The sequence below is a fragment of the Papaver somniferum genome, chromosome 11 (assembly GCF_003573695.1).
Source record: "Papaver somniferum cultivar HN1 chromosome 11, ASM357369v1, whole genome shotgun sequence".
Lineage (NCBI taxonomy): Eukaryota > Viridiplantae > Streptophyta > Magnoliopsida > Ranunculales > Papaveraceae > Papaver > Papaver somniferum.
The window spans coordinates 95,985,624-96,004,865 of record NC_039368.1 but is presented as its reverse complement, the minus strand read 5'-3'; the positions used below and the strand labels follow the sequence as shown (position 1 = coordinate 96,004,865).

Here is a 19,242-nt window from a genome sequence, read left to right as displayed (position 1 = left end):
TTCTTTTGGTTCAGATATTCAATCACCATTAAGAACCTATGTATAGAATAATAATGCATGTCGTAACCACGACAAATTAATCAAGATATTTTCCAATAATTAACTGGTAATATAACAGTAGTAAGGATCGTTCCCACAGATAGCTGTGTAATTGATATGTAATTTAATTCAACAAAATAATAAAAGACAACGAGGATTGTTTGATTAAAGTAAAATAAAAAGACTAACAAATAAAAGAAGAAGATGATCAAGGAATCCTTCGCCGTTACCAAGCGATAACTGGATTAGTATACTTATCTATCTTCGTTAGAACCATTCATCACCAACCGTAGAATAGCAGCTAGCTCAGTGCTATCCCCAAAACTCCTTATACCACGGATACGGAAGCTCTCCAATATGAGATTCTATCCAACCTAACCACCAAGTAGTAGCTCACTCCAGGTGTAATCCAATCGAACGCTTTAGGATTTGTGAATTAGGTTAATCCCAGTAGTTAAACTCTTAGCTCAAGGTCCACTTGCTGGTGTTATCTTCACTCGCAATTGCTCTACAGAATCCCTCTGCAAGGTCTCGCGATTTCTACTTGTGTACGAATTATTCGACGATTACTTATCTCCTAACTCAATACTAGCAATAAAACAATCAATAAACTAATCTAGTATGCATCCCAAATCAATCTAAGAATCACTCATAAACATTAGATGTAGTGAAAACAAACGATAAGATGATTAAAATTCATAACAAACTTGTATAATAATAAAGCTTCACGTTAGAACATTGAATTCATCTTTAACCAATAAAAGTTTAGCCTCTCATATTTACACCGTTTCCCGGTTTCCCCCAAAAGAGGTAAACCTTAAAATATGAATGAAGAACAAAAGTGTATTATGGGATGTAGATATATGTGATTTATGTTAAGACGTCTTCTTTTATATGTCTCCAAATTGTGGAAGTGCCCTTGTATCGAACCCCGTGTTAACTGGTTGCCAAAAACCACCAAACTTCCAAAAGCATTTCAGCTTGCCGAAACTGACAACCTAATCTTCTCGCTCCACTGTCAGTTCTACGGAACTAACAGTACATCCTTCAGATTTTCCCTCGGACACATGATACTCCGTGAAAAATAATAGTTACGGGATTTTTGGTTTTCTGATCATTCCCTCGGACACACAATACTCCGTGAGAATTTTGTTCTTCTGGATTTGCTCCAGCACAGCCATGCTTTTCGCGGACAGTTCCTTCGTCGAGAAAATCTCAACTTCCTGACTTTCTTTACTTGCTCAGTCCCGTCTTCTTCTCTTAAACTCAAGCATCCGTTCCATCCCTGGAAACCCAAACTCTTCTCCATCACAGACCATCTTGGCAGCATCCCAAACTCGAGCTAAATCACTACTTGCTCTCAACTGCCATTCCCTTCTTAACCATGCCCGAGTTTATTCTCCAACATCACAACAAACTGCCATCTAACCACAGTTCCAAGACTTCCCTGTCATCACCATTTACTGCCATTAATCACAGCAGAAACCATGGAAACTCAAGCTCTCTCTGTTTTATCGGGCTTACAGCTTCCTAACTCATCTCTATCTCCGATAACAGCAACACTCAGTTAACACTTGTCATCACTGCCAACTTCCAAAGCTCCATAAATCCCAACCATGAAACTGGCAACATCTCCTTCTTCCTTGCTCGACAACCCACAACACAAACCCACTCTCTCCAGTAACAGCTAAACCCGACAGCAAATAACTCATCTTCATCTCTCGGAATTGCTGCCATCAGTTCACAACAAACCTCGAGTCCTTCTCAGCTTTTTAAAATATCCGCAAACACTCACCATTCCCTGGTAACAATCTTCCTATTTCTCCCTTCTGAATCTCGGTAATGAACAGTCCCTTTCTTTCCAGTCGCAGCAACCCAACAGTCTCCTCCGTTTCTACCAGAGTCAGTTCATCATCATCACAGCCTCAGAACTTTGCCTGATCTCTCTGTCCGATGAAGAAGATGAAATGCTCGTTCAGATTCTCCCATGAGTCTTGGCTGCCCCGAGTAGAATACTCGTACGCCTTTAACAGTTCTGTGCAGTCGACACCATTTGCAGCTTTAACTTGCTTCAATCGCTCGTAATTTCCTCATACGATGTCGGAATAACTCCATTCTTTCGCCGTTGGCTTCGTCTTTTCGTTCTCTTCGAGATGATATCAAGAACTCTTAGATTCGAATGAGTTACACTTGGTATTTGGTCCTTCTCCACTTGTAGCTAACTTATTTTATTGCACAATTACATGCAAATTCACTTCTTTTGGACGATTCACCTAGCAAAACATAAATAATAGAAAACAAGAGTAATATACAATAATTCGCTAGAATATATAGCAATTACTAGCATGTATTCGACAATAAATATATGCAAAATATGCACTTAACAAATTCCCCCACACTTGGATTTTGCTAGTCCTCGAGCAAACTATCTAAAATACAACAACTCCATATCGTCGAGAAAACGGATGCACCTAGATAACGCAACATGTCTTTAAACCCCTAGGTGTCCCTAGTGGACGAGTTATAGTCTCGTGAGGGCTTACAAGAGGTATACTCACTAAACCTACTTTTCCAACTTACTAGTTCTCCCAAATGATAGCATCCAACGCGCTAAGAAGACATAGAGATTCTGCACACTAGTCATAAAAAGTTAGAAATATATATGAACACAATCTCATCCTTAAAAGTTGAGAGAGAAATAACCATCCCTTACCGAAAGAATCCAGGTTTGAGAGTGATCGAAAGTCTCGACACTCTGCCTCACTAGAAAGGGTTTTATGAAGTTGCTCTCAATAATAAACAATTTTTTATGGGTCACACATGTGTCCAGGTAGGAATGAAGAGAGATTCTTGTGACACGTTGAATAGTAGGAAGGGAAAAACCCTCCAAATTGCTTTGGAAACCCACATCTTTTATCATTTGAAAACCTTTTTTTTTCTGACGATCTCTAAGAAAGGAAATCAACCACTTAACGAAGGTGGGAAAATGCTTACTTACCTCGTTATCCGTTCGAAGTGCAGTTAGCACCACTCTCACGGCATCCATAGAAGCGTCTTCCATCGGCTCGTCTTCTTCATCTTCTTGGTCTTGGTATTCGGCTTCAACTGTTGATGTTAGACTCTTGAACTTCGTAGAACTCTGACAATTTGTAACTCTTTCTCTACAATTTCCTTGTTGCTTGAAACTTCCTTATAAATTTTTCTTCCTCGTGACCTTATTGAACAATAACAACCTAAATGCAAATCTTTTTGTATTTTCTCTTTTTTTTTTCTTTTCTTTTTGTATTTTATATTTTTTTTCTTTTTAAACAAAAAGATTGCAACTACAAAAATTATAAAGAAATTAAAATAACATGGCCATGAAAGAAGTATTTTACCACTTTGATCTTCACAACTTGTATTGTCTTTGTATCATAAACTTCAATAACTTTCATCTTTTGATTTTCTTCGCTCTTGTAAATAAGTCTTCATACTTAGATATAGAATTGCGCTCCTTATATGTAAGCTTTCAACATGTATATATAAAATGTACTCATTGTATGTTGCTTTACTTGGATATGAAATTTGATCTTCCTTGTATTGTTTCTTGTAAACCTCAAACGTCTTCAACTTTCCTTGTAGATTTTGATGTCGCTCCGCCTTGTTGATGATGATGATGTTTCTATGGACCTGTTGGTTTAGAGAGTGATAAAGCGGATGGTGCTAACCGCGAACATGATTACAAGTGGTATGTAAGTTAGCAATTCGATGTCACCATCATGATTGATAAAATAACATTCAAGAGATCAAAGTAGTTCTTCTATTGGTGGTAGGTTGGATATCTAACCATTCTACCCGGAGTTTACATACGGTGACACACACTCTAAAAGCAAATATTTAGACACGTACAAATAATTGAAGGTCGGTGCCTCACATGATGTGACAATAGGTAGTCTCCACTATAGGGGATCATAATTCTAATACCGAATTTAGTATGCACCTCATTTGCCACTGGCATGGTTAAATCCAACTTTTACTCTCAAACATGCAAGAAACCCCTTCACGTTCTCTGGCATCTTTAAGTTCAGTCACTCTTGTGAGAATTTCGATGTAATCTTAGCGACATTTATACTATGTGACTCTAAACTAACTACAAGTTGGAGTTTTTATGCAAATATGTACAAAAAAAAAAGTGAAAAATCTATATGCAAAATACTCCGCCACACTTAAACTTCATATTGTCCTCAATGTGTAAAAATGAAAAAACTGAATTCTGATGTAGCAGCAGATAAAACGCAAAATCGGTGCAAATTGGAAAGGAATTTGGAAAAACTCCATTTTACAAAAGTTGTTCATCTACGTGTTTTCTACACAGTGTCAAAAGTTCACAGTGTTTCGATAAACAATATGACAGTTATGATCTCTGGAATGAAATACGTGCAGTCTGAATTTTTTTGACGAAAAGGTATTCGTCATAATTTTCTTCTAAAATAGATTCCGGACTCAATGAAATTAAACATGGGTATGAAAATATGATATGAAAACAATAAAAACAACAATAAATAAATAAAAGGGTTTAAGATACAAAACCTATGGGTTGCTTCCCATTTAGCGCTTAGTTTAACGTCCTCAGCCTGACCCGTTGATTATCGACCGTAAACCAACAATCTAAAAATCTGGTATTCTGCCCAGAAAACAATCTGCAATTCTAGTAACAACTTCACACAATGGTTATCATAACATACGAATAATGAAATTCTTATAGCTTGAAAATTTCCCCCACACTTAGTCCTTTCTACACTTGGAAGTGGATAGAGAACATAAAATAGGGGAATTTCTATCGGTTCCTCTCGGTGAACCTGCACAATAATAGAATCAAACACATCAAGTGGTAGATACTTAGAAGCAAAATAATCCGTTAAAACTTTGGAAGCACACAACTCCAATCCTAAGTGATCTGGATCAAAAGATTCAGAAATATGCAAAGGATTAGACAAACCTTCCACAATCTCTCGTAGTACAGGATCCTCATCATTCTTAAAGAATTGCAATGAATTATTTACCTCATTTGTATCGTGGTCCTCTATCAAACTATTTATCCATTCTTCGTTTGCTTCAACCGTAATCTCAGCATCAACATAATCCTTGGCTAGCTCAATTGGGTCTTCCACAACTTCAATGAAATTGGTTTCATTCTCAATCTCTATTTCTTCAACAACCTCGTCATCAGAATCGGAATCATCTCCTAAAAAGTCTAGTTTGTTGGTGCAAATCCTAAAATCATTGTTTTAGTACGTTACACCATTTATAACAACAGTTATGTCATATCCATTCTCCTACTTTTGAATAGGCGAGTGACCGTTATAATGATCCGGAGTTGGAATAAATTTACCATTATTGCAAGGACTTTCCAAAGGTTGCTCATCTTCAATATACTCATGAATCGTATATCCATTATTGATCATGGGAACATCAGAACTGATTTGGCTTTGAGGCCAAACTTCTTCCTTAGTTATTTCCTTATTCATTTGATCAATGTCTCTTCTTAGGTTGTCAATAACCTATTGAAGTTCTTGAAGTGTATCTTCAGTCTTTGTGTTGTGCTCATCCAACTGTTGGTTTTCCCGGCCCAAACTATTCATAAATTGGTGCATTAGATCTTCGAGAATATAAGAACTATCTTCAGGAGCATAACTTTCCATAGTCTGGTCACATTCATTCATCATTTGAATGTGCTGGTCCAACTTTTGATTTTCCCGATCCATATTATCCATAAATCGGTGCATTACATCTGTAAGACTAGAAGAATCGTGATTTTGAAGCATAACTATCCCCCCATCCTTGTGGTTGTTCACTTACATACCCGTCATAAGGTTGTTGATATGTATGAGAATAACCATAGGCTTCCGTAGGATATTGATCATCGCCAAAAGACTGGTTTTGATTATACTCAAGGAATGGTAGGTAGTTGTCATAATATTGAGATTGAATACCATATTGATTACCACTGTTGTATGTGTAATCTTGTGCTCCGTATATGTTATTTCCGTTAGGAAACATGACGACTCACAAGAACTAGAAAATCAAAACAAAAATAAATACAAGATAAAAAAATAACAAATCAATTAGCAGCTGCTCCCCGGCAGCGGCGCCAAAATTTGATGCATGTCGTAACCACAACAAGTTCATCAAGATATTTCTCACTAATTAACTGGTAATATAGCAGTAGTAAGGATCGTTCCCACAAAGAGCTGTGTAATTGATATGTTATTTGATTCAGCAAAATAATAAAAGACAACGGGTATTGTTTGATTAAAGTAAAATAAAAAGACAAACAAATAACAGAAAGAGATGATCAAGGAATCCTTCGCCGTTACCAAGCGATAACTGGATTAGTATACTTATCTATCTTTGTTAGAATCATTCGTCACCAACCATAGAATAGCAGCTAGCTTAGTGTTATCCCCGAAACTCCTTATACCATGGATACAGAAGCTCTCCAATATCAGATTATATCCAACCGAACCACCAAGTAGTAGCTCACTCCAGGTGTAATCCAATCGAACGCTTTAGGCTTTGTGAATTAGGTTGATCCTAGTAGTTAAACTCTTAGCTAAAGGTCCACTTGCTGGTGTTATCTTCACTCGCAATTGCTCCATAAAATCCCTCTGCAAGTTCTCGCGATTTTTACTTGTGTATGAATTATTCGACGATTACTTATCTCCTAACTCTAGCAATAGAACAATCAATAAACTAATCTAGTATGCATCCCAAATCAATCTAAGAATCACTCATAAACATTAGATGTAATGAAAACAAACGATAAGATGATTAAAACTCATAACAAACTTGTATAATAACAAAGCTTCACGCTAGAACATTGAATTAATCCTTTAACCAATAAAAGTTTAGCCTCTCATATTTACACCGTTTCCCGGTTTCCCCCAAAAGGGGTAAACCCTAAAATATGAATGAAGAACAAGTGTATTATGGGATGTAGAGATATGTGATTTAGATTAAGACGTCTTCTTTTATATGTCTCCAAATTGTGGAAGTGCCCGTGTATCGAACCCCGTGTTAACTGGTTGCCAAAAATCACCAAACTTGCAAAAGCAGTCCACAGCCAAGGCTGGTCGTGTAAAGAAATACACACAGCTTGAATGGGCCGCGAGTTACTGTAGAATCCAGTCCATTTCCTAGTTCAGTGTCTCGTCAGCTTGCCGAAACTGACAACCTAATCTTCTCGCTCCACTTTCAGTTCTACGGAACTGACAGTACAGCCTTCAGATTTTCCTTCGGACATATGATACTCCGTGAAAAATACTCCATCAGACACACAATACTCCGTGAGAATTTTGTTCTTCTGGATTTGCTCCAGCACAGCCATGCTTTTCGCGGACAGTTTCCTCGTCGAGAAAATCTCAACTTCCTGACTTTCTTTACTTGCTCAGTCCCGTCTTCTTCTCTTAAACTCAAGCATCCGTTCCATATTTTCCCTGGAAACCCAAACTCTTCTCCATCACAGACCATGTTGGCATCATCCCAAACTCGAGCTAAATCACTACTTGCTCTCAACTGCCATTCCCTTCTTAACCATGCCCGAGTTTATTCTCCAACATCACAGCAAACTGCCATCTAACCACAGTTCCAAGACTTCCCTGCCATCACCATTTACTGCCATTAATCACAGCAGCATTAATTTCCTGTATTTGTCGTCAACTCCAACAGAAACTATGGAAACTCAAGCTCTTTCTGTTTTATCGGGATTACAGCTTCCTAACCCATCTCTATCTCCGATAACAGCAACACTCAGTTAACTCTCGTCGTCACTGCCAACTGCCAAAGCTCCATAAATCCCAACCATGAAACTGGCAGCATCTCCTTCTTCCTTGCTCGACAACCAACAGCACAGACCCACTCTCTCCAGTAACAGCTAAACCCGACAGCAAATAACTCATCTTCATCTCTCGGCATTGCTGCCATCAATTCACAGCAAACCTCGAGTCCTTCTCAGCCTTTTAAAATCTCCGCAAACACTCACCATTCCCTGATAACAATCTTCATATTTCTCCCTTCTGAATCTCGGTAAAGAACAGTACCTTTCTTTCCAGTCGCAGCAACCAAACAGTCTCCTCCGTTGCTACCAGAGTCGGTTCATCATCATCACAGCCTCGGAACTTTGCCTGATCTCTCTGTCCGATGAAGAAGATGAAATGCCCGTTCAGATTCTCTCATGAGTCTTGGCTGCCCCGAGTAGAATACTCGTCTGCCTTTAACAGTTCTGTGCAGTCGACACCTTTTGCAGCTTTAACTCGCTTCAATCGCTCGTAATTTCCTCATACGATGTCGGAATAATTCCATTCTTTCACCATTGGCTTCGTCTTTTCGTTCTATTCAAATGATATCAAGAACTCTTGGATTTAAACGAGTTCCACTTGGTCTTTGGTCCTTCTCCACTTGTACCTAACTTTTTTTATTGCACAATTACGTGCAAATTCGCTTCTTTTGGACGATTCACCTAGCAAAACATAAAGAAAAGAAAATAAAAGTAATATACAATAATTCACAAAAATGTATAGCAATTACTAGCATGGATTCGACACTAAGTATATACAAAATATGCACTTAACAAACAACAACATATCAAAAGTATATAGAAGACATAATCCCATAGTAACTTCTTTTGGTGGTACATTGTTTTCCACAATGGTGTATGCTGTTACTAATCTGTTGACTTCAATTTCAATTTCAATGCATATTTTAATTTCCTTAAAAGTGTTTGTTATTGAGTATGTAAGAGTAATCACAGCGCGTTGATAGTGTTTGAAGAAATGTTTCACCGAAAAAACCACTTTCTTAACAGCTGCCTTGGCATAGCCTTTTGCTTCCACTTTTTTTTTGTGCATGTATGTTTATATATTTCTCTTTACATTAGCACATGAAGTGATTACTTTTACTTGCTTTTCTTCGTGAATATGAATTTGTTATAAGAAAGTTTTTTTTTTTTTTTTTGATAAGTCAAAAATTGTATTATTGAATAACTATATGTACAAAAATCTTACAACCCGAAGCTTATAAACTATTTGAATATAAAATAAGACAAATTTGGAAATTCAACAGAAATAAGAAAAAAAGTCATTCATTCATAATCCAGGCCCTCCCTCGCTCCAACTGAACATCCTCTCTTAGAAGTATGATCAAATCGAATACATCCTAGTTTTCTCAGATATCCAGCAAGTGAGGTCTAATAAGAACATAGACAGAAATACAAACATAGCACACTAGTTGTCCAATTACTGAAATCGTTTATATTAGTACAATTCAAGCATATCCTTGAAGACAATAATTTCGCAAACTGTCAGACGGAAACTTTTTGTTTATCCTTATAACGCATCTTAAGATTTCATGTCGATTACCTTTTTTTGTATGGAAGGTGAGAATATAGGGTTGTTTAACCAGCAAGGTGAAGACTACACCATTTTTCTAGATTCACAGCAGAACTGGCGCGTCATGAATCAAGGTTGTAACGACTTTTACCTATTGCGAAAATGCGTATTACAAAGTTTTTGTAACGACAATGGGGTCATTAAGAATTTTGGGTTGTAACGGCATTTGTAACAGAGCATAGCTGTTACTACGTGTCAGGTCGCAATAGAGCCCAGCTGGTACGATTTTTTTTTGCAACATGAGGGTCGTAACATGTAAAAGTCGTTACTACCATTTCTGTAACAAGCCAAAGGCGTCACTACGTGTTTAGTTGAAACAGTCTTAAGCCGTTACGATTTTTTTTAGAACGACAAAAAATTTACTGCCAGTCAACATTGACTAATTTTGACCAATTTTGGCCAGATCAATATTGACTGGCAGTTTATTTTCTGCCGGAAATACGCCGAAATTCGAAGATAATTATCTACAAAAAATTTTCATTCAATCCAACCAATTTATATCACACTTTCAACAACAAAACCTTTTTTTATATTTTTCAACAACAACAACTTAAGAGAATTCCTAAGTTTTGAGGGAATACAAATCTGCTTAGAAACACAAGAAAATTCCTAAGTTATATGTGTCTTAAAGTTCATACAGTATCTGTTTCTAACTTAAAGAGCATATAAGATAAAACTAAAAAACGCAAAGCTCACATAATAGTCCTTGCCTTCTCTTACACAATGTTTCTCTCTCAAATCTGCAACACTTCGCCTCACCTGCTCCAACGATACTCAATGAAATAATCAGAAGCAGAAATGGCATTATTAAGGATTCTTTCTTATCACCGATATAGTTAAGAGTTTAAGGAAAACATGATTCAATACAAAATAAAGCTTTAACTGACATCTCAGTTACATATGTTTGAGTAAACATAAGATACAGATCCTTAACTATTAAATTAACACATGACATGGACAACAAAACTAACCAGTCATTGTGTGGACAGTGGTCATGAGACCCTCAACAACGCCAAATTTGTCATTGTACAATAGATAAAAAAAATCATAACCAAACTAATAAGGTTTAATGCATCGCGGCGAGTGAAGTAAAACGGGAACGACGATAAATAAGATAGATACGATCGGGTTACACTGATGCATCTCTTGGAAAGAATGTTAAATGAGTAAGATGAGTATAGTTTATAGCATATTTAGGTAATATATCCATTTAATGGTAATGAAAATAAGAATACTATAGAAAGGACAAAAATCTAAAACAGTTGAGAACAAAAAAATATGGTATGTATATATATAGCTAGTTGATGTTTGAATTATTGTTTGGGTAGATATAAATTGGGGAGGAAAGGAGTGAGAGAGTCAAAGAAGTGCATTTTTCAAGACTTGATTAGATTCTTGCAACAATAGATAATAGTAGTACAAGTGAGAGGAATAACTTAAATTTATAGCATCCCAATTAGTAAGAGTCCATATGCATATTGTGAAGTTGACATGAAGTTGTGTGGAATTTTTGGGATCGGGAAGTTGCAAAAGTTTTACGTAATTTAACTGGCATATAAAACGATGATTAGAATTTTGATTTGGTTGGGTAGCGTAAATCATGGTTATTCCCAATGAAATATTATACTTCAGCTCACATCTCCTGAACTCGCTACACAAACTTTCTTTCTGGTGTATTTGCATTGCCTAACCTTCCCTTAAAAAGCATAATTTCCGGACCCATCTTATTCCATATTGGCATATGGAAATTCATGGAAGGTAAGATAATAAAATATAAAATATTGTTCGGATCCTGGTTTTGCGGATGAGTATCAATCTCTTATATGGTACATGAAGAATCTACCTTCTAAACTAGCTAACATATACACCGGGAAAATCGTTATATGACTGGATATCCTCTGAGATTTAAAATAATGGATAAATTATTTTCACAGTACATGAAAGGGTATTTGTAAATAGGCCTGAATGAATGACCAGTTTACTTGCTCCTATTGTTCACTTAACCGAGCTCTTTTCCACCGGTTAACCATGTGTTCCTGAGTTCATTATGAAAATTGATACATAACTTGAAGTTACATTCATTTAGAGATGCAATAAAAGTTTAATAATGTTAGAGCACTGGTCGGTCGTACTCGCAAGCGTTGTTATCTCAAGCTTGTTTGTCAAGTTTAGTTGTCAAAACTGTAAGTCTTGATTTCTAGTTTACTAATAGCTAAGTCTTGGACTAGGATAGAAAGTGTAGTTGAGCTTTAGAATCCACGGTGTTCATTGATAGACACATTTTTGTGTCTGATATAATCTCAATTGTATATATTAGTAGTGCTCGATTTTGTATTTATGTTTTTGGAAAAATAAGATTTTGCGGCGAAATTGGCTCGAAAAGTGTTTTTCGCGTTCATGGGAGGACATTTGCTATTCGGACCCTCACTTTGGATAAGGGGTAACCTAATTACTAAGGGGCATCCCATTTCCAGGCATCTGCTAATCGCACCCCTACTCTAGATAAGGGGAAACCATCTTCAACATTCAAAAATCAGTTTTGGCGGGAAAAAAGTGTAGTTAAAGAGCAGTTTTGGCAATCGTGATTTGGAGGAGTTTGAGGTCGATTAAACCTCTCATTTTCATAGGATAGACTCCTTATGGGTCTAGGAATCTGATATGGGTGTTTAAATCGATTAGATTGGGCTCAAACGACGGATTTTTTTCACAACAAGAAAATATGGAAAGTCATGTGTGTGACCTGTTTTAGGGAATTTTAGAGTGATTAAAACGCTGTAAACCTTCCCAAAGATTTGTATCTATCTAAGGAAGAGTTTAGAATAAAAAGGAAAGCTCAGAAACGCGTAGAAATCCTAAAACAAGAAATTTTCGCAACTTGACCGTGAAAAGAAAGAAAGAGATTTTGGAAGATTTGGGAGAGATTTAATCGGTATTTTTGATATAAATAGATGTCTTGGGTCATATAGAAGAGGTGTCGAGAGTTTGGGAACCTAAGGAGAGCCAGAGAAGAAGAAATCAGAGCTTTACCAAACTCTGTTTCTGCTGCTGTTGAAGAAGAAGAACAGCTGAAGAACATTGACCCTCGGTAAACAGTCGCAGAAAAGTGTCGTTGTTTAACAGCTGAAGAACATTAAGCTGTTCAGGGCAGTCTTATTCTAGGGTTTTAAAATCAGCGACAAAGCAACAATTTTTCTGTAACAGTTCCATTTAGGGGTGCACATACCCTACCCATACCCGCCAACCCTACCCTACCCGCCAGTTTTTTAACCGTATCCTACCCAATCCACTATTTGGCGGGTAGGGTGGCGGGTGAAGATTTTCTTAACCGCCAATAAACGGGTAGGGTGGCGGGTAAAGCTCGAAATTATCCTACTTTACTGGTCTTCGAGCAATTCCTACTAGGGGTGCACATACCCTACCCATACCCGCCAACCCTACCCTACCCGCCAGTTTTTTAACCATATCCTACCCTATCCACTATTTGGCGGGTAGGGTGACGGGTAAATATTTTCTTAACCGCCAATAAACGGGTAGGGTGGCAGGTATAGGCCATATCCTACCCACCCTACCCGTTGTGCAGCCCTAGTTCCATTGTAACAGCTGTTTTGCAACACCAATACACTGTTGCAAACAGTATGTGTTATTACTTTTCACTCTTTTAATCATCTTTTGAGCAACAAACACATATTTTGAGATCATGATTAATATGAGGAGCTAAACCCCAACACTGGGATGACGGAGGAAGCCATATTTCATACGTGTGGTAATTATATTTAATTCTTTTCATGACGTTTTGCATTAATTTAATCGTTTTATGATTTTTCTTAACTAGTTGTGAAGTCGTATGATGATGTATGCTTGGTCTAAGTGCTTTTGATGCATCATGCTAGTGATTTACAGTTAATCTTTTTAAAATCTACCCTGGAAAAAAATTAGAGTCAATAAACAAGAGCTATAATTGTCTAAGAATTGATTTTTGAACCACATGGTATGAGGTTTGGTGGAATCCTGAGTCTCAGTAATCTCTCAACATTGTGACAAACCTTGTGTATATATTTTCTTTATTTTTATTGTTTTCTATTATTAAGTCTGAAATTGAGTCTACACAAGTCCGAGTTGAACGAACTTTATTTACCACTTAAAAAACTACATCAACTTTTGGCGTCACTGCCGTGGATTTGTATTTAGATTTGTTTTAGGTTTATTTTTATTTTTATTATTTTTTTTTGTTCTTTTTTACGCGTTTTGGTATTTTTCGATTCTTTTCAGATTTGGAGCGAAGCTACAAGGAAAGAAAAGTACTATAAAAGGAAAGCATCGCCGAAGAAGGAAAGAAAAGAGGAATCTGAAAGGAGTGAAGAAGAAGATTTTGTATATAGTTATTTTGTTTTATTTTTAGAAGTTGTAAATAGGGTTTTATTTTTGTAATTTTTCTTTTCCTTTTTGGACATTTTTATTTTTGGACTTGGACAATTTTATTTTTAAACCCTAAGGAAGGGTTAAAATTAAATATAAACTCTTTGCAGGGAAGGACGACAGTTACGATACTGTCTCAGCCCCTCGGGTTCGTAGACTGACATAGGAGTCGGTGGCCTGAGTCGACTTCAACGGTTCATCGCCCGTCTGGTACGGGAGGTAAGACTCTATCCACCCACGAATCCCCTGTCAGTGGGTTTTATTTTGTGTGACAACTCACACCCCTGCAGTAGAATGTCGAACTGGTATTACAATAGCCAATACAACGAATATCCGACTGAGTTTCAAAATGGACGTTACTACTTTGACCATAGTGTGAATAGTAGTTGGGAACATCAGTCTTTTGAAGATTATGGTCCATACCATGGTGAGCCCAATTACTATCCACATACGCACCGGTCATATGAGCAAAATTCTTATATTTCTCCTTTAGAAGAGTCTCTCAGGAAATTAGAAGAGTCGACACGTAGGATAGCGGAGATGAATAACTTAGTTTATGACGAAAGAAAACTTTATTTAGAGGAATCCCTCAAGCTGATAGCTGAGACGAACGAAAGAATTGCTCGAAATAATCTTAATTTTCAATACAGTATCTCCAATAATACCCTTGAAAATGAGGATAGTTATTTACATAATCAAGATGACGAGGATATAATTGGTAACACTACTTGTTGTTTAGATGAGGTTCAACCATTTTCATGTTATTATAATGATTATGATGAGGATAGTGTTGATGAAGAATTTGAAATAAATAGGCATAGTGATCAGGAATTTGCTACTCCAACTGAGCTTAATAATAATATTATTTCTAGTTCAAATCCAAATAATTTTAATAATTATTCACCTATTCAAAAGGACGAGGATTTGACTAAAGATACCCCCGTTTTAGACGATGTAGTATTTCCTTTTGATTACGAAGCTAATAATGGTTTAGAGGAACAAGTATATTTTGAGTCTAGCGATTTAGAAACAATAGACTTAGAAAAAGAAAATGAACTCGTCGAGATGAGTGAGGATGTACCCGACTTAGAAGAATCAATTGACCATTTTCATGAGTTAGATGACCTTGAAATTAGGGAAGTTGTGACTAGTCTTTCTAGAGACACTGAAAACTCGAGGTTTGGGGGTGATTATCATTCTCCATGTGATTTAACTCTTCGAAAGATCCCTCACTTGGGACTTGACATATTGCCTCAACCATTTTACAAGATTATCTTCATACACGTTTTTCTGAACCTAGTGATGTCCACAAGAAATTTCAGTTATTAGAAACCCATCCTCTGGTTGATGTGGTTTACCCAGGCTATGATACCCAGATTGACTTTGTTTTCCCACCAAATATTTTTCTTCCGAATGTGGGAGTGTTTGATTTTCAAAAGTGTCGAATATTAAGTTTTGAGACTAAACCTAATTACTTTAGGAGATTAGGGTCGACATACTTGTTTAAGGAAGATCACCACTCTCATTGTGGTCGGCTGTGTAAGTCAAATCTGATTGACTTAGAGGATCCTCAATTATTCAGGTTATTATTATGTGCTTCTAAGTTTTTATTTGAGTTTTTCCATACTCTAGAACCTTAAAATTTGGATCTAACCTATGAGGAAATGCAACCCATGAAAATATTTTATTTGGACCCAGTTATAGATCCTGAACCTGAACCACAGCTGGATGTAGTTGTCTTAAACAGGAAACTAGACAAGGGTGTGCTTTATTTGTTCATTTTCTTGGCATGTTGCAGATTCCTTTTACTTGTGATAGCTCTATTTGGTTTTGATGACCCACAGATATTTCGGCTATTACTTTATGATTTTATAAGGTGACTAATCTTTTCTTAGTTTGGCTGAAGACATTAAACTTAGCACTTCTTGGGAGGTAACCCATTCTCATGCAACACGGTAATATCTTTCCTTATCTCTTTTGCTTCAAATGGTAACAGTTTCTCCTTGTTCATGCTTTTAATTTGATCTTTAGAACATTGAGGACAATGTTAGATTTAAGTTTGGGGGTATAGGAGAAACTTTTTAGTTGCACAATTAAACTCCAGAGCCTAGAAATTTATGCTTATTAAGGATGGCACTAACCAATCTAAGTGGATGGAAGAATTTTGGTTGTAGGAGTTGAGGAACCAATCTGACTAGATGGCAACATCTAAAGAGTCTATTCATAAAAGCACAGAGCTCAGGTGTTAGAAATAACATGATAGTTTCACCATATCTCGTTGAGTCCTTTTCACTTCTGTTTTTATTTTGTTTTGTTTTTAACTATGTTTCTCTAGGTGATAAGGTGGGGCTCACGATTCAAGTTGTTACCAATGCTAGGGTGAATTAGAGTGATTGAGATACAAAAAAAAAAGTTGAAAAAAGAAAAGAGTTGAAAAAAAAGAGACCAGACCATCAGACCAACTGAAATAAATTCAATAAAGTCGACCACTGGAACCCTTTTATATGCCAGTTGTGTTGACCTAAAGTTAGGATTATCAATCACTGGTTCCCTTGTATATGCCAGTGTGTTGATATTAGTCAGACTAGTATCTCGGTCCATTAGGATAGGTTCATTTTGGCGGAGGCCTTCAGACAGATATGAGAAACACCGTTCACCTAGTAAACATCAAAACCATATATGTTTTTATATATCCATCTTCTTGATCTATCCATGTGATTAGTTTTGACTCCGGATATTGATGTCCATAGTGCGACTATCTGAGTAGAGCTCTGTCACTTCATATGAATTTTAGTATGCTTGAGCGCAAACTCGTGTACAACAATTGGAATTTCACATCAGGGCACTTCCTCCTGTAGTCAATAAGTATGCCAACCAAGGAGATTCTTTATTGCCTTACAAGGTTCTGTGTGGATAGCTAGGGTCTGGAGTAAAAATGGTTTTGTGGGTATACCTCTGGTAAGCCCTCCGGAGACAACACTCCACCACTAGGGACACCTAGGGGTTTAAAGGCTTATTGCATACGTTAAATGCAATCGACGATGCCTGCGACAGTGAGTTAGGATTTTATTTCTATTTTATTTTTGCTCGAGGGCTAGCAAATAATAGGTTTGGGGGTATTTGATAGACACATTTTTGCTTAGATCATCATAAGTTTAGGGTTTCGATTTCAGTTTCATCATCATCAGTTTTAGGGTTTTATCTAATTTTTTTATCTAACCATCCGATCTTTGAAGAACTGATCTTCAATCCTCTGTTAAACGAGTTTAGGGTTTCGATTTCGCAGATCTATGTAAGTTTTTATCATCTGTGAGATTTCCGTTTTTTTTTTATCGATTTTGAGGTTTCAGTTTGGTTAACTAAATGTTAGGGGTTCAGTATTTCAATCGATTTTAGGGTTTATTGTTACTCGTTTTTGATTTTCAATCTCTAACTTTCTCTCTATCTGCTTTCTTGAACTGCCGCTCCGTTGATGATATTATGAGGATTTGATTCAGGGGTTTTGTTGGGGATTTACCAAATGGATATGACTTTCAGGTGAATGAAATGGTAATGTATTTGTTGAAAAACAACTGTTGATTATTTCGTTGTAACAGTGAAATTGGAAATTCGTAGTTGATTTATTAAGAACCTAATGGTGTTAGATTCTTTAGTTTAGTTTTGTTGAATCTTGTATGTGTCAAGTTTAAAGAAGAATTTTGAAGGTATTGTTTTGATAATGAATATCTTTTCTGATGTGTTAAGTTTGTTTTATCTGCTTAATGTAGTCTGGACATTGAAGATGGCAGAGATGTTGATCTCAAAGAGTGTCCCGAATCCAAGCTCCAACAACAATGAAATCTCATGCTATTTTGCTAATTTATTTTTTTGTTATTGTTGAATTTCCTATATTGTGCTTGCTATGTGCAGAAAAAGATAGGGTGTTACCATCATTCGAGTTTTCTTGCTGGGAAACTACCTTAGCTGCAAGAAAACTTTTTGCAGAGACTTGCTTATATTGTTCTTGCATTCTCTTTTCCAATTTTTCTGATGCTACCGTGTTTAGTTTCAGTTAGTTTATTTCTGGAATATCTGCTTATCTGCATGTACCGTTTTAAATGCAGTGTTATTCCAGCATTTCAGTCAGCAGCCGAGCAGCTCATTAAAACCTCTGGACTCTCTGCAGTTGACTTTATTTCAAAGGCCCTTGCCAAAGCATCTGTATGCACCGACAACTTTCCCAATTTTCACTTTACGTGTCCGTATTTCATTGATCTTACTGAAACTACTGGGTTGATGCAGGGGTATACTAAAATAAAGAGTAGGTCGCTTCTTAAATCCATGGAAAACAATGTTACCATATGGATTAGTTTGATCTCGGGGACTTCTAATAGTCTAATATGATCAGTTTTACCAATTATTATTTATTTTTTTCTTATCAATTGTGTTTTTTTGCTGATAAAATCAGTGTTTTGACTAATCAGTTTGACCCATTTTTGTTCCCAGGTTTGTGTTTGGCATTTTGAGGAGATTCTCGCCCGACAATCAGGTTGAAGCTACGAAAGGTCTAAGTCTTACAGCAGATGGGAGGGGTGCAGTGTTTGACGTGCCTACTGCATATCTAGATGCATATCTTGCTGGTCAGGAAAATGCAACAAATGTGAGTATTGAAGTTCTGAAAGAATTTCCCAAGTTGCAAGAGAAGGAAGGCAACAACAATAGATTTAGAGTTGGTGGCGGTATGCTCTTGTAAGTATTTCTCATTGTGGATTTGACTTTCAGTTTATACTTAGGTATTAAGCCGGTGGGAAGTGAACTGCAGTGGCGCTGGCATCAACTTGTGTACCTGCTAAATTTCCTGGTAAGTACTTCACTTGTATACTTGCTAGATTCCCTTGTATACTTACAGTTAGAGAGCATACTCTTATGCAGTTGTGTAAGAAATTCATAACTTTTCCAGTTTTTGTACGTCATCTCTTCTTGTTTTTGCTTACTTTTAACATCTAAGTTTACAGTTTTTGTGTTCGCAGGTTATTTGAATGATGCTCTTTTGATCAGAAAGGCTGGAGAACAAAGCAGTCATAAGGTTCCTTAGCAGCTGCAAGTTTTGTAAGTTTCTATATAGGAAGTTAGTAATTTTCTATGTATTCCCTTAGAAATTTGGAACTTAGTAAGTTTCTATGTATTCCCTTAGAATTTGATACTTAACCCAAAAAAATTGGTACTTGGAAGAATTTGTGTTCTTTTTTGGCATGAATTGGTTGAATGTGATATGAATTGATTTTTGAGTTGATATGAATTGATTGTTGAATGTGGATGATGGATGGCAAGAAAGGTGTATGCAGGTTAATAGAAATTCCGACTTATTTCCGGCAGAAAATGA

The 19,242-nt window shown here is 36.6% G+C and overlaps 1 protein-coding gene across 1 annotated transcript in view; it reads left to right on the top strand.

The window, feature by feature from the left end:
* The window catches only part of LOC113324798 (DEAD-box ATP-dependent RNA helicase 7-like), a 40,861-nt gene extending 21,907 nt beyond the window's left edge, over positions 1-18,954 (top strand). Inside the window, exons 2-5 of the mRNA XM_026573088.1 lie at positions 17,984-18,163; positions 18,366-18,598; positions 18,682-18,795; positions 18,890-18,954. Of these exons, the coding sequence (XP_026428873.1) occupies positions 17,984-18,163; positions 18,366-18,598; positions 18,682-18,795; positions 18,890-18,954 (592 nt within the window). The remainder of the gene's footprint in view (positions 1-17,983; positions 18,164-18,365; positions 18,599-18,681; positions 18,796-18,889) is intronic.
* Positions 18,955-19,242: the final 288 nt, after the last annotated feature.